Consider the following 16,923-nt stretch of genomic DNA (forward strand, 5'->3'; position numbering starts at 1 on the left):
CTCGCCCGGCTAGTTTTTTGTATTTTTTAGTAGAGACGGGGTTTCACTGTGTTAGCCAGGATGGTCTCAATCTCCTGACCTCGTGATCCGCCCGTCTTGGCCTGCCAAAGTGCTGGGATTACAGGCTTGAGCCACCGCGCCCAGCCACTTTCATAATTTCTTATACCTGTCTTTACTGTAATCTCTGAACATAAATTGTGAAAATTTCAAGGACACTTATCACTTCCCCAATCAATACTCTTGTGATTTCCTATGCCTGTCTTTCCCTTAATCTCTTAATCCCATCATATTCGTAAACTGAGGAGGAATGTCGCCTCAGAATCCTGTGATGATTGCATTAACTGCACAAATTGTTTAAACAATATGAAATCTGGGCACCTTGAAAAAAGAACAGGATAACCACAATGTTCAGGGAACAAGAAAGATAATCTTAGAGTCTGGCTGCCTGCGGGCCGGGCGAAAGAGAGCCATATTTACCTTCTTTCAAAAGCAAATAGGAGAAATATCGCTGAATTCTTTTTCTCAGCAAGGAACATCCCTGAGAAAGAGAATGTGTTCCTAAGGGGAGGCCTCTGAAATGGTTGCTTTGGGAACATCTGTCTTATGGTTGTAGATAAGGGATGAAATAAGCCCCGGTCTCCCATAGTGCTCCCAGGCTTACTAGGACGAGGAAATTCCCACCTAATAAATTTTGGTCAGACTGGTTGTCTGCTCTCAAACCCTGTCACCTGATTAAATGTTATCAATGATAATGTGTGCCTGAAACTTCATTAGCAATTTTAATTTCTCCCTGGTCCTGTGATCTCACCCTGCCTCCATTTGCCTTGTGATATTTTATTACCTTGTGAAGCATGCGATCTCTGTGACCCACACCCTATTCATACACTCCCTCCCCTTTGAAAATCACTAATAAAAACTTGCTGGTTTAGCAGCTTGGGGGGCATCACAGAACCTGCCGACATGTGATGTCTCCCCCAGACACCCAGCTTTAAAATTTCTCTCTTTTGTACTCTTTCCCTTTATTTCTCAGACCAGCCAACACTTAGGGAAGATAGAAAAGGACCCACGTTGAATATCGGGGGTGGGTTTCTCCCGATAATGGGATAAGCTAAAATATAAACACTCCAATTGGATTTCAGGTGTAGTTTCAGCAAATTGGAAAGGTGTCCAAAGAAATGTCAATGGTCTTAGAAATTCCCAGTCATTTAAAAGGAAAATACACTTCGCTTGATTCCAGAGAAGAATCACAGACTCTCCTAACTTCCAGTCAATGCTCTTGCCACTATCATGTGGCCAATCATCAATACCCTCCCATGATATTTCCTTTATTGAAATAAGGACATGGAAGCCTGGGAGAAAACATCTGAAAGGGAAAAATTTCAAGTATTTTTCTGTCTTTTCATTTCCTCTTTTAGATATGCTCCAGTTAAATTTTAAAAAGTAGTTGTCCTCCAGAGCCACAGACTGTCTTAGTTTTTTGTCTCCCATATAGCCTTGCTAAATACATATTTGTTGATTGAACCTTTAAACTCACAAGTAAAAATTTATTGCACTGTAAAAATCTAAACTCACAGGTAAAAATTTTTGTTCATTCAATCATTATAGATCACGGGCACATTAATTTCTAAATGCCAACATAATGGCTACTAAAAAATTAATTTTAAAGAAGTATTTTGAACATTCTTCAATTAAATTCTTAGTAGATTCTAATCTAATTGCACTGTATATATTATAGCAGTTTGAATCTGCTTGCCTTGATACCCAAGACTGATAACAATTCGTGAGGAAACAAATAGGGCAAGTTATTTTTCCCTCCAACAAGGACTTCCAAAAAGGGCAGGAGAAAGGAAAAAATGAGAGAAAGGAAGAAAAAGAGAAGAAAGGAAAGAGTGTCAGAGGGAAATTCTGATCATTTTTATTCACTGTTAAACATGGTATTTACTACTTAAAGTACCCGTCACATAAAAACTAGAAATGGAAAGTAATTTTTTAAAAAAGTAATGAGTTGGGCACAGTGGCTCACACCTGTAATCCCACCACTTTGGGAGGCCAAGGCAGGAGGATCACTTGAAGCCTGGAATTTGAGACCAGCCTGGGCAAGAGAGTGAGGCCCTCTCTCTACAAAAAAAATTTAAAAATTAGCTAGGGGTAGTGGCTAATTTAATTTTTTTTTTTTTTTAAACAGAGTCTCGCTCTGTCACCCAGGCTGGAGTGCAGTGGCGCCATCTCAGCTCACTGCAACCTCCGCCTCCCAGGTTCAAGCGATTCTCCTGCCTCAGCCTCCTAAGTAGCTGGGATTACAGGTGGATATCACCATGTCCAGCTAATTTTTGTATTTTTAGTAGAGACAGAGTTTCACCATGTTGGCCAAGCTGATCTTGAACTCCTGACCTCAGGTGATCCACCCACCTCCCAAAGTGCTGAGATTACAGGCGTGAGCCACCATGCCCAGCCAAATTCTTTGCAGAGACAGGGTCATTACAGCATCTGTAGTCCCAGCTACTCAGGAGGCTGAGGTGGGAAGATCGATTGAGCCCAGGAGTTTGTGGCTACAGTAAGCTATGATGATGACACTGCACTCCAGTCTGGGTGACAGAGTGAGACTCTGCCTCTAAAAAACAAAACAAAACAAACAGAAAGTAATGCTCAGCTACTTAATGTCTATTTGGCCTTGTAACATCAAAGAATGACTATCACACAAAAACAAGAAAGAGGCAGTATGAAATAATATTGAAGAATCCTGAAACCAAGACTTTTATCCTAGGACTAATCTTTATCAAGTTATAATCTCTCTAGATCTCAGTTCTTTCACCCATAAAATAAAAAGATCACAGACTATATTTTAAGTTCCTTTCTAATCTAAGATTCTTTTTACTGGTTAAATTGGAAAAGCAGGGATAAAGAAGAATGAAATAAAGAATGTTTTGACTGATATATAGTCAATTCTGTTCTAATACTAGTTTTGAAAATGCAAATTTTTTTCCAACACAAGGGATATATTAGGGAACACTTTGAGCATAATTTAACTTTTGCATTTGATTATGTCATTTAATTCACAGGAAACACTAGGTGAATGCAGACAAGTACACTCAGTGGAACCAACCAGCATAGGAATACACATAGTGCATACACACACAAATATATCCACCGGCTTTCTCAGTTCACTGTGTTAGAAGCCACATCCACCCGTTCACCTTTGCTATTATAACTTTTGTTAAGATTTCAGATAATCCTTTTACTACTACAAGCTGCAATCCTTCCAATGCCAGGCCACAAAGAAACTTCAAGTCTTCTGCAAAGTAAACTGCCACATTTATTGTAGTATTTATGCACTTTTAACCATGTAACATATGTAAAATCATGCTACCATTTTTAATCTTTTTTTAATTTTTATTTTTTTCAGAGACAGGGTCTTGCTATGTTGTCCAGGCTGGAGTGTAGTGGCATGATTGTAGCTCACTGTAGCCTCAAACTCCTGGGCTCAAGTAATCCTCCTACCTCAGCCTTTGAGTAGTTAGGACTACAGGCATGAGCCACCATACCTAGCTAATTTATTTATTTATTTTTGTAGAGATGGAATCACCCTATGTTGTCTCAAACTCCTGGCCTCAAGCTATCCTCCTGCCTCAGCCTCCCAAAGTACTAGAATTATAGGCATGAGCCATCATGCATGGCTAATTTTTAATATCTTTTTGTTTTTTTTTTTTTCTGAGATGGAGTCTTGCACTGTTGCCCAGGCTACAGTGCAGTGGCAAGATCTCGGCTCACTACAAGCTCCACCTCCTGGGTTCACGCCATTCTCTTGCCTCAGCCTCCTGAGTAGCTGGGACTACAGGTGCCTGCCACCACGCCCGGCTAATTTTTTGTACTTTTAGTAGAGATGGGGTTTCACTGTGTTAGCCAGGATGGTCTCGATCTCTTGACCTCGTGATCCACCCGCCTTGGCCTCCCAAAGTGTTGGAATTACAGGCGTTGAGCCATCGCGCCTGGCCTAATCTCTTTTTCAACTGACAAAGTTCTTTAAGTATCGTGTCCCTAACTCCGTTTTCCCAACAAGCTTTGTGGTTTTTACTGCATAATAATTTTTTGCAATTTTATATCTTATTGTAGTAGAACTGACTATATTACTGCTTAGGAAAAAAATCAGTGACCAATCTATGTTTTCAAGGATAACAGACGGAGGACAGGCACGGTGGCTCATGCCTATAATCCCAGCTCTTTGAGAGGGCAAAACAATAGGATCGCTTGAGACCAGCCTGGACAACACAGCAAGACTTTGTTTCTAGAAAAAATAAAACTATTAACTGTGCATGGTGATGCATGCCTGTAGTCCTAGCTACTCAGAAGCTTGAAGTGGGAGGATCGCTTGAACCCAAGAATTTGAGGTTACAGTGAGCTATGATGGCACCACTGCACTCCAGCCTAGGTGACAGAACAAGATACAGTCTCTTAAAAAAGAAAGAAAACAGGAAAACTTCAGCAAGCCGGCTTAAGCATTAAAGTCAGAAAAAAATCTTTTTCTGTAAGCTCTCTCCTGAAGAGCTGTTTTTTCCTCCAAGGTTTCATCCACTGACTAGGCAGCTCCTAAATCATATACCAGATTTGGAGCTGGAAGTGTACCATTTACCTTGAAATAGTGAACAAAAATTTGAATTTTTCAAGAACTAAAGAGGGGACACTGAATGCATCTTCCAAATTTAGACCTTGATTCTGGCAGAAAATCTTGGCAATCTTGGCATGTACCCCTGTAAATGCTTCCTGTTCAGTAATGAGATAGTCAATAGCTACTCAATACTTACCATGAAAAAAGATGCAGCAAAAACATTATTTCTGCAATATAGTTATAATGGTACAGTACAAACCACAGAACCTTTACACTTATTCACTCCTAATTATTGATTAGCCCAGAGGTAAAGAAAATAGTGAAATAAAAAAAGTCATACATCTTTCCTCGTTTCCATGCAGAATAGAAACAGGACAGGCTGGAGGACTTAGCACAGAAGCCAAAGCCTGGCTAAAACCTGCCACTCAGAGCTAAAGGGCAGGTAAAAATAATGCTGCTATTTAGCATGCACAAGAAAGATAGAGAATGTCATTGTTTTGTCTTCTTGAATAAACCTGGACAAAAAACCAGGACTTATGCCAAAAGTAACAAACAAAAGCATTGTACGACATGTCCTTCTATACATGGGGCAAAGTCATGGGCATTACAGTCATGATCCTGGCACTATTTCTTAAACAATTAAATGTAACACCCTTTAAAAAATAATTGTGACTTTTGTTTACATACAAATGCACATATCTATGCAAAGGGGAAAAAGTGAAAGGAAAGAAACACCAAAATGGCAACAGTAGTAATACCTGGATAATGAGATGACAGATTGATTTTTTTCTTGTCTATAACTTTCATTATTTTACGATGAATATATATTACTTTTACTATCACAGGAAAACAAATATCTTTTTAAACAGTTAACTGAAAGAGGTAAATCCCTTATCATAGTTCATGTAGAATGAATAGTAAGCCAGAATGAGAGTCAAGTGGATGATGAAAAACAGAGTAGTAAGCCAGCAAACATCCCTGCTACTTCCAAAGGGTCAAAGGTGAGTAGACTGGATTTGGAGAACACCCCACCCCTGACCCCCATGAAGGAAAATTACTGAAACTAGAGCACAAAGGCAACTCTGCAGGAAATCTCATCTTCAGGAATGTGGATGGGTGCAATGACAGACACTATCTATGGATGTCCAACCTTTTGGCTTCCCCGGGCCACACTGGAAGAAGAATTGTCTCGGGCCACACATAAAATACACTATCACTAACAAAAGCTGATGAACTAACAAAAAAGGTCCATGCCTAATTTTCATGATTCTGTCACCACAGATAAGCAAAAAAATCCTCGCATTCAAAGGGCTGGACACAGCTGCCACCCGGCAGACATAAATCACTTGTTTGTCCCTGCTTTTATCAGCCAGCATTTTGGTGATTCCTATTGGCATTCTGAAAAATCATCACCTTTTGGGCAAAGCTCATATAGAGTCATTTAATCAAATTTAACACTGTCTGACAGCAGAGAATATGGAAATATGATATAACTAAGACAACCAGTGATAAAAGCATAAGAAATGTGCAAAAGGCCACTACAGATTTTCTAGCCAGCTTTCTCTCAACAACATTACCACAATGACAATGAATATTCATTACCCATTGAGAAAGCACATAAAAGTGAACTACTGGGTATATGACACTGTCCTAGACACTATGGTGAACACAAAAGTAACAAAGTGCAGTCATTCTCTTCATAGCATTCACACATTTGATGGGGAAAGATATGATATCAGAAATACTTAAATCAGACCAAGATAATTAAATGGCTAAATGAACTGCACACATAAATACTGAAGACACTTAAAGGAAGGTCTGCTCAATATGGACTTAAATAGTTCGCTTCAAAGAGGAAGATAATTTTGACAGTGTTAGAAGAGACACAAGGGTGGTTCAGGCACAGTTACCACTGTAAGCGAAGTCACTGGGGTGGAAAAGGCAATGATGAGTCTGGACACACTGGAATAAAATTACCAGGATGGGGAAAAATAAAAAGAAGGAAGGGGAGAGATTGGGTTTCTTTACCTCAAATCTGTCTAATATACCATTATGAGATTAAGAACACTTGTGCAAGCATAAGAACATTGCATTTCTGCTAAGAGAGATATAGTATCAAATATCACAATTCCAAAGTAGGTGCCATTTTACAGATAGAAACTGAAATTAAACAGAGAAGCTAACTAATTTGCCCAAGGTTATCAAGTTTAGCAACAGAGATGAGATTTGAATACAGGCCTACTCAGCTCTAAAGTCTATGCTCTTTTTTGTACTACTCCATCTTTACTACCTCTTCCTAAAGCAAAGCTCCGATAACATCACTGAATTCATACTGTCCCGCTATGACAGTGTATTTTCCCACCCTTTGACTGCCCAGCATCTCTAGTGATGCCCTGCACTCAGGAGACTCATATCTGCAGATAAAATTAAAATGACCCGTAACAGTCTGCCCTGCTCAAGGGTATTTCCATTGTAACAGGAATCAGAGCCTTAAATTAAAAGAATCAAGCTCCAATATAAACCATGTGGTAGAAATGCCTGTCTTACAAGGGAACAGCTCAAGGCTGTGTCTTTAAGATGTCCATTTTCATAGCTTCTAGTTAAAGCTCATACAGTAAGAATCTCACTCATAAACGCTGAGGGTCTCCATGGAACTCTAACCAGCTCCAATCTGGGCGACAAAAGACCAGATGTGGCTGCAGGTTTGCTTCAAAAGAGAATTGGACATCTCGTTATTTTACATTTTAAGCTTATGACATAAGAAAATGTAAATTAAATATAGCTGACCTTTAAACTGTCACATATTTCTTTAACAGACAGGTTGTCAAAAAATGTGCTTTCTAATCACTCTAGACAATGATCTTACACTGTCTTTGTGACCCGAGAGAGGCATTATGTTTATTACTTCTTACCTTTTCCATTATCAAAGATTTCACAGGCATCAAATGTCAAAAGTGTCATCTTTCAAAGGAACTGAAATAAAATTCGCATGGGATCTCAGAATGTGTAAAGACAAGTAGGGAGAAGATCATGGTCCTGACAGAGGTTGCTCCCTGGCACTCACCACGGAAACAGCCTTCACCGTTCATTTGTTAAAATTGGCATATACTAATAGCTAGGTCAAAGGTCCACCTGATAACTTGAAAGTTCCCCATGGAGGATTTTAATAGGCCAAGGAATTATGAGTTTCGGAATAATGGTTCAAATTTCTACCACAGGAAAACTTCTAGCCTACCCAAAAGCTTCGAAATTAAATTATTCAGAAAATAAAGAGGTTACATTTTACACAGAAAATAAAGAGGTTAATTTGAAAATAAAAGTGATACTGTTTACTCTTTTTCAACAAAAGCTGTTATACCCCTCACCCTAAAAGTATCAGTTTTTTCTAAGACAGGGTCTCACTCTGTTGCCCAGGCTGGAGTGCAGTAGTGGAATCATGGCCCACTGCAGCCTTGAACTCCTGGGCTCAAGTGATCCTCCTGCCTCAGCCTTCTGAATGGCTGGGGTTACAGGCGCAAGCCACCACACCTGGCTTATTTTTTAATTTTTTGTAGAGATACAGTCTTGCTGTGTTGCCCAGGCTGGTCTCAAACTTCTGAACTCAAGCAATTATCCCACCTCTGTCTCCCAAAGTGCTGGGATTACAGGTGTGAGCCACAGCACCCGGCCTTAAAAATTGCTTTCTAAGAAATTCTCATTTTATCAATGCTCTAATATACATGCCAATAGACTTTTAGGCATAGAATTCTTTTCAGAGATGCAAGAAGAGAATGTAGCCCTTACATATCTGGATGGCTCTTCTAGATTCTGGTCATTCATGTCAGTAGGAACAATCCGGGTAGCCAGTGGTCCTTCTGCAAAAGGTTTTGGTAACTGACCTCTGAACTCTGATGGAATGAACTGAAGCTGCCAACTGTCAGAAACACAAGGAAAATAAGAAAAACACAGGGGGATAATATTGCTAAATGTACTTGAAACAAGCAAGCCAGAAAAAATCATGTGAAAAACATTTATCTTGAAGAAAAAATATTTCTGCTAAAACCTCAACCAGGGAGCATAGAGGCAGAGGTCACAAGTCAGTCCAAAATCATTGAGAAATTTACAATTAGCTGTCTCTTGGCCCATTTCACCAACTGTTAGCAGTGAAATTCAGAACCAAATGGTCATATTATCAAAAAACCAGAGAAGTGCCAATGTTTATTGTCAATTACCATGTGGGCAGAGAGACTTATCAAATAAAGCAAATTATCAGGTGTAGAGAAAAAGAATGAAATATGGCACTGAGAACACACTATGGGAGAAATACTTTGTTCCAGAGTAACCCTCAAACATATCTCTATCTATAAAACTATTTCAAATGTAAAAGGCAAAGGCCACAGTCAACACTTAAAAAACAAGTTTTAATTTAATAATTAATGACTGACACAGGGTCTTTATGAAGCATAAGAAACTACTACCCAGTAAAGCTAAGCTAAAGAAGCCAGTTCTCAAATGGAGCAACATGACTCAACCAGATTTCCCTTTAACCTACACAGGACTCTTCTCTGGCCAAACGAAGCAACCTGCAAAGAACTTTAGGGCCTACGCTCTCAGAACCACAGAAAGCATAAAGAAAACTGGTATAGATATTTTAACCACAGCCTTCCCCAGTGTCCATATGATGGTGGAGAACTTTCACTGTTGTTGGATCAAAAATGTCTTCTCTCTTCTAGCTGGAGTTTCTAGACTGCTTTTAGAAGTGGATTAACATGAGGTAATTATAGAAATGTAAATATGAATCCCCAGGAAGAGCCACTGGCAAAAGCCTAGGACCCAGGGGATTTTCAGAAGTTCCCAGACACCTGCAGTTATGGGCAGTAAAGAATGGCTACCTAGACCCATGCCTCAGTCTAATGAGCCCAATGAACACAGGAGGCAGGTACACAGTACACAGGCCTCACAGCTCTCTAAGGTGGTAAATAATTCAATAACTCTCTGTGAAAATTCCAAAAGAAAACAAAAATTCAAAGACACTGACATAGAACTACTCTATTTACTCCTTCATTAAAACCCTGGGAATTAAAGGACAACTTACTTATCGGGAAGAAGGAAGCTGCTGGGAAATCGATACCACTCTTTTCCTACACAGACATTCACAGGTCTGCCTTCTGGGACAGTGTGGATGGTTGGATCTGTAGCAATTCGGTAAAATTCTGGATACAAATCAAGGGGCCCGTGATATCCTGGAAGGGAGAACAGTTAGTGAGAGCCAGAGATGAGTAAGATGAGATTCTGACTTTAATTATACTGCACATTAATGTCACACTCTAAGCCACATGAAATTTAAAAGGCAGGAAGGGCCACAGCTATTCCAGCACGAAGCCTGCTCTACATGTATAAAATGTCTCTCTAGCTGGGAACCTGGTTACAGCAGAGGCCCTATTCTGCCAAAAATAATTGGCTTTCTTGCCCCTTTCTTTATTCTTTCTCCTTTTTAACTTCATTTTCCTTGAGCATATTTTAATATTTTAATATTATGGATCCAAACAATGATTATAAGAAAGAATATAATCAGAAGTTAGCCCAAATTTGCATTTTAAGTTTAAGACTTCCTTAATTTACCAGCATTCATTAAAAGAAAAAAAAAATAGACAAAAAAATGTACAGTTAATCACACTAAAAGGAATTCTCAATCTTCTCTTCAATCCTAAGATGTAGAAGTCACATCCCACTCATTAATATTAAGTCTACAGGTTCTCTTTTTAGAAATGGCTTCTTAGCGTAAGCCAAATGTGTATTATATAATCATGAATCAAGTAAAACCTAAGGGGAAGCGACTCGTCAGTGTAGGTTAAGATATTCTTAGAAGGTCTACCTCTGAACAGTGCCACAGAGCGAGAAAACGACAAAAGCCCAAACAGGAAGACAGTTCCTAATGCCAGCCAATTCGACGTCACAGTATAGTGCTCCAGGCGGTATCGTTGAAACACAAAGTGGTAACATTTCTGGAAGTACAGAAAACTGGCTGATAAAGGAAAATATAACTTGTAGAATAGACATAATTACAAGACATCACAGTAACATCAAAAGCGAAGCCAAAAAAGAGGTTCTATTAGGGATCTGAGCATTTGCAAACAGTGAGGTACCTACTCCAAACTCTAAGATAAAAGCCAGCTCCTCTAAGACTACCTGCAGTCTTGGCCAGGCAGAGGGCTTGCCAACAATAAAATCTCACTAGCTGCATAGGAAAATTATTTGAATATTTTTCTAGCATTTATAGTCCTAATAAGTTATTTTTTTAAGTATTTAAGCAATGGTTTTTTGGTAGTTTTGACATATAAAGTATTTCAATTTGTTTTTGATACAATGAGTACTAATCTTTACTATCAAAGTTTTTATAAAAGCTTTTAGTATCAAAAAAAAGGTCTCATGACCAAATAAGAAAAAAGCATTCCCCTTACAGAACACTAGGCACATGCTCTTAATTATATGCTAAACGACTTTGCAAACTAGATGAATATAATATAAACATGCATGCATGAATTCTGCTGTCTTTGAGTTCCTTCTACTCAGACTTCTTCCCTTCCTTCCTTCCCTTCTAGACAGAAACTACTTTCAGAAAGCAATTTTCCAATATATAACAAATGGCATAAATCTGTTTGAACCCTTTTCATATTTTTTGGAATCTATCCTGAGGAATCAATCCAAATATCTAAATGAAGATACTTATCCTAGCAGTATTTATAATACTGAATAAATGAGCAACCTAAATTCTACCATGAATTATATCCAATAATTATATTATACAAAATCAAGTCAATATATTACATATTACATAATAATGTCATATATTATATCTGATTCTGAACATTCTACAGCTACTAAAATGATAACCACAGAGAATGTTATAATATTAAATTAGAAGGGCTATAAAGTTACATGTATACTTATCACAACTATAACAAACCTTGGTATATGATATACAAAAATACTGGGAGGAGTTTTTGTTAGGTTAATGGGACTAATTTTTCTTTTACCACTTCCTGAATTATCTGCAATAAAGTTCAATTACTTTTATAATTAAAATTATTTTCCAAAACTATCAACTAATATTGATGAACCTTGAAAACATTATGTTAAGAGAAGCCAGTCACAAAAGACCACATATCGTATGTTTCCATGTATAGGAAATGTTCAAAATAGGCAAATCTGTAGGAATAGAAAGTAGAGTAATGGTTATTTAGGATTGGGGAGATATGGGAAAGGAATGGTGGAACAAAAGCTAAAGGGTACAGGCTTTTTGATCTAAAACTGACTGTGGTGACAGTTGCACACATCTGTGAATAGACTAAAAACCACTGAATCATACCCTTTAAATAGGTAAACTATATGGTTTGTGAATTATATCTCAAAAAACCTGTTAAGAAAAAAACCTATCATCCTAATTATTTTTTTTCTGCCAACTGCAAATGGTAGCAGAGGGCAATACAGGGTTCTGAGGGTACTGAAGCCGTAAGTACAGAGTTGTTCAAACAGAGTTAAGATGAGCTCTGCCAGAGAATTGACCTGGGCAGGTTTTCAACCAGGATTACAAAGTGCCCCATACTGTGAACTGCCTGCTGTGATCCCAAACTCTTGAGCAAGTTTTGTTATGATCTAGCAGTTCAAAGAGCAGACGTTCCATTACCTCTGCCACAGAATGGAATTCTGCAATTGGATTCCTGTTGGTAACAGAGGCAAAGTAACACACAAATTAACACTGCAAACATGCAATCAGCAAATATGAGTACGGTAAACAGCTAAGCAATCAATATAAGAAGCTTTAATAATATGATCTATATCAGGTTTAATGTTATGGATAAAATATCTTAGGTGGAAGCATTCTGTAATTTGCACTTAAGTTTTGTGAGCAATTATTTAATAAGTAAAAAAGAATGAGGCAGATATACTTCTCCCTGAAACTTACCTGAAGTGCAGAGAGAGCCACGGCACCACAGAGACATATAAGTGGATATACAGGGAAAAGAAATCTCTCCTCTTTGTGAGGCTGGATGAAGAAAATTATAAACCAAATATACATTGGAGCCAAAGTAAGCCAATATGGGTGGCCTAAATTCTGAACTGCAAGACACAGAAAAATATTCATCTTTCATTATATTAGAACAAAATGACGTATTTAGTTTCAGTGTTATCTTGATCTCATATTTGGGAGTATGCCCTAGGACACTCCACAAAATGTTTCTACTCTTGTATTCACACTTTCTCCAATGCAATAAAGGCATCAAAAGGAGAGAGGAATATACTCCTTAGCTCTCCCAAGAGATCTAAACTCTAACAACAAGCACAATACTAGATTTGGTTAGGACACAAATGAACGTAAAGTTAATGGCTAATAGAACTTAATAAATTCCACATTAGATGAAGAAAAAAAAAGCCGTCTCCTTTAACGAGTCCTGCCACTAAGACGAAAGGTTCCTGAGTTTAACCAAAAACATAACATAAATTCATTTCTTGGGTTTTAATTCTGATGTTGTGTTTAATACATGAATCCTCTTATCTATACACCAATCAGTCTGTTCAAATAGCCATGGATCAAAGGAAAAAAAAAATTGTTGGATTCTCAAACTCATTACTGGTTTTCATCAAGCCACAAATGACAGAGTTTGCTTCAAAGCAAGCATAAAAATGCTCTTAAAGGAAGTTCAGTGATTGTTTTCTCTCCATTTTTTGCAATATGCATCCACTCCAGATCCCCAAATTGGAACAAAAATGTACTTAAAGCATGTGAAAGAATTAAAGGAATGTAATGAACACGAAAACCCAAGAACCTGCTGGAAAGTTCCTGTGGTTAGGTACATGAGCAATGAGTGATAAGCCTGCAACCCACAGTGAAGGCATCTCCTACTGCGTTTACCTGAGCGATAATGAGCAATGCAAACGCAGGCAAATGGTAGATAGACAGCGCCACCTGGTGTCCACCATGTTAACGGTAAGCTACAAGATCAGGACTATCATCAAGACCCTCTTTAGCTATGCCTAATTTAGCATTCCTAGGCTATCAGTATCACCGCAGAAATTCTTTAGGAATGATAAAAATTCTTGAACTACAATAACAAGATTTTTTTTCAACTTTTGCTCTAAGATATTATGGGATTTTAGATTAATTAGATTATTTAGATATTTAGGATATATACCTTTCTAGGTAGTATATTTTAAGGCGGAGGGTTTTTTTTGTTTGTTTTTTGAGATGGAGTCTCTCTGTCGCCCAGGCTGGAGTGCAGTGGCACGATCTTGGCTCACTGCAACCTCCACCTCGCAGGTTCAAAGATTCTCCTGCCTCAGCCTCCTTAGTAACTGGGATTACAGGCATACATCAACACACCAGGCTAATTGCTGTATTTTTAGTAGAGATGAGGTTTCACACTGTTGGCCGTGCTGGTCTTGAACTCCTGACCTCAGGTGATCCACCTGCCTCAGCCTCTCAAAGTGCTGGGATTACAGGCGTGAGCCACCGTGCCTGGTCTAAGGTGGGGTTTTTTAATTAGAATAAAATAAATCCATTTATTGTCCACAAGTAAATGGTCCTTTTCTCTTCTGTACCTTAAAGGATAACGAGTAATCCTTTTTTTTAATAAGGCAAAAAATTTTGAAATGTCCTCCATAAAATATACAAAATCACAACCACAGCTAGATATGATGAAATCATGGGTAATTTATTTCCTGCTTCTTTATAATTTTCTATGGTTTGGGGGACTTTTTTTTCTCTTCAGACAGGGTCTCGCTCTGTCACCCAGGCTGGAGTGTAGTGGCGCAACCATGGCTCACTGTAGCCTTGACCTCCTAGACTTAAGCAATCCTCCCATCTCAGCCTCCCAAATAGCTGGGACTACAGGTGTGCACCATCACGCCTGGTCAATTTTTAAATTTTTTTGTAGTGACAGGGTCTTGCTCTCTCACCCAGGCTGGTCTTGAATTCCTGGGTTCAAGCAATCCTTCCACCTCATCCTCCCAAACTACTGGGATTATAGGCATGAGCCACCGTGCCTGGTCTTTTTTCTCTTAAAAAGGTATTGGTTCTATTGTAAAAATCCCATTAAAATATAAAGAAAAAACCAGAAAATGTTTGTTTTCTTACTAGGTAGATATGTGCATACCTTATGCATTTTAAATCAATTTTTATACTTAAATTTTTATCATACTGTAGGGAACAGCTTAATATTCTGGTTTTTTACTGATTTTACAAGCATTTCCAAATTTTCCAAAAGCATAAATAATTATTATTGTTTTTAAAAACAGAGACACAGGTCTCACTATGTTGCCCAGAGTGGTCTCGAACTCCTGGGCTCAAGCAATCCTCCCACCTTAGCCTCCCGGGCAGCTGGGACTATAGGCATGTGCCACTGCTCCCAGCTATCATAAATTATTTTTATAGTCAGAAAAATAGCTATTTTCAAAAAAAGAAAAAGTGATCCTTAAGAAATAGAAGGGATAGAGGAATAAGTTAACACCTCAAGAGAGCAAACAGCTGAGTCTAAAATGTGGGACATTATGCAAGATGATGGCCTGGTTTCTTTAAAGAAATCTTTGAAAGAAAAAAAGTAAGATGGGGGTCTTCTTAAAAAGCTTAAGACGCGAAATTCAGTATGTGACCCTTGTTGAGATTCTGCTTTTAAACTAACTATAAAAGGCTATTTTTCAGACAATCTAGGAAATCAACTGGGTATTAGATGGTATTAAGAAATTACTGATAATTTTGTTAGGATAATGGCATTACGGCTATGTTAAAACAAAAGTCCTAACACCAAAAAAAGTGACTCTGAAGGCTACTCTAATATTCTTATAATAAAATGAACTCATTATAAACCATTAACAGTAGAAAAGCAGAATGGAGGTGGGATGGGGGAACTGATCATATGGCATCCAAATCAGACTGAAAAGTCTGAAATTAAATCTTTTTCAAAACCTCATATGAATTTCTGCTCAAATCTGTCTTCCATAAAAGAAACGAGAGGCACTAGATATCCAGAGCCACGACAACTTGAGAAAACACCAGCTGTGCACTACAGAATCAGAGCAAGCAAAGCAAATGACAAACCAAACTTTCTCCAATAAGGCAGACACAGAAACAAAAAGGAACAAAGAAAAGCATCACGCTTCTGAGGAAGTCCAAAGCTTCCTGTACTTCAATGTCAAATTTGGGGAAATCCCTCTATGGTTCAGATTTTATCCTTTTGTTTGAAAAAATCTCATGGATTACCTTAAGCAACCTATCAGGTTAATACACACTTCTTTAAAAGACAGAAAACTCAGATAGGCTTGTTCTCTTCTGAGATTTTTTTTTTTTTTTTTTTGAGATGGAGTTTTGCTCTTGTCACCCAGCTGGAGTGTAATGGCGCAGGATCTTGGCTCACTATAACCTCTGCCTCCTGGGTTCAAGCAATTCTCCTGCCTCAGCCTCCCTAGTAACTGGGATTACAGGCGCCCACCACCACATCTGGCTAATTTTTGTATTTTTAGTAGAGATGGGGCTTCACTACGTTGGCCAGGCTGGTCTTTAACTCCTGACCTCAGGTGATCCAACCGCCTTGGCCTCCCAAAGTGCTGGGATTACAGGCGTGAGCCACCGCACCCGGCCTCCTTCTGAGATTTTATAAACATTTTTACTTCCCTGGGTGATTGTGTAAATTATATTGACTTCCTCACTTAAAGCAATAATGAAGCTCTTCCTCCTGTCAATTTAATTCACCCCAATGTACCAAATCTTCACAAGGGTTCAACAGATCAACAAATACAGACTGAAAATTCAGTAAGCCAACCATTTCCATAGGAAGAATGTGGAAAATGAAGTAAGTATGATTTTCCTTCAGTTCTTGGTATACATCATTACTTGCTCTTTCCTCCCAAAACACCTATCTGGTATCAAGGTATCTCTTACACCACTCACCATGGTATCTCTTAGACCACTCACCATGAAATCTCTGCAGCAAGTATTCCATAAGAGAAGTCAGTGGTAGGACTAGGAGAGCCAAAGCAAAGCCTACATTGAAATTCAGAAATCCATTAATTAAATAGAAATACCAGGGTTCTGTACCTGAGGGAGACATAAAGGTAAGAAATCATTAGTGGACATCTTTAACACCTGTTACGGTGCTTGACATAAAATGTTCTTTGTTTGAGTAACACTGATGATCCTATGTCTCATGGGAATGAGAGTCCACAGCCCACTCTTCCCATGCTAAGTCACACAAAAGCAGCACAAGAGCACAAGATGGAAGAGAATGGGACTGGTCATGAGGATTTAGGGAGAAATCAAGTTTCAAATATTTTCTATACTGTATTTT

General features: G+C 38.4%; 1 protein-coding gene across 1 annotated transcript in view; it reads right to left on the reverse strand.

The window, feature by feature from the left end:
- Positions 1-16,923, reverse strand: part of LOC105537449 (alpha-1,2-mannosyltransferase ALG9) — a 104,534-nt gene that overhangs the window by 42,681 nt on the left and 44,930 nt on the right. The window contains exons 14-18 of the mRNA XM_011977061.1: positions 16,551-16,673; positions 12,549-12,703; positions 10,458-10,587; positions 9,678-9,825; positions 8,387-8,516 (exon numbers count right to left, since the gene is read on the reverse strand). Coding sequence (XP_011832451.1) covers positions 8,387-8,516; positions 9,678-9,825; positions 10,458-10,587; positions 12,549-12,703; positions 16,551-16,673 — 686 coding nt within the window. The remainder of the gene's footprint in view (positions 1-8,386; positions 8,517-9,677; positions 9,826-10,457; positions 10,588-12,548; positions 12,704-16,550; positions 16,674-16,923) is intronic.

Source organism: Mandrillus leucophaeus, unplaced genomic scaffold (genome assembly GCF_000951045.1).
Source record: "Mandrillus leucophaeus isolate KB7577 unplaced genomic scaffold, Mleu.le_1.0 Scaffold172, whole genome shotgun sequence".
Lineage (NCBI taxonomy): Eukaryota > Metazoa > Chordata > Mammalia > Primates > Cercopithecidae > Mandrillus > Mandrillus leucophaeus.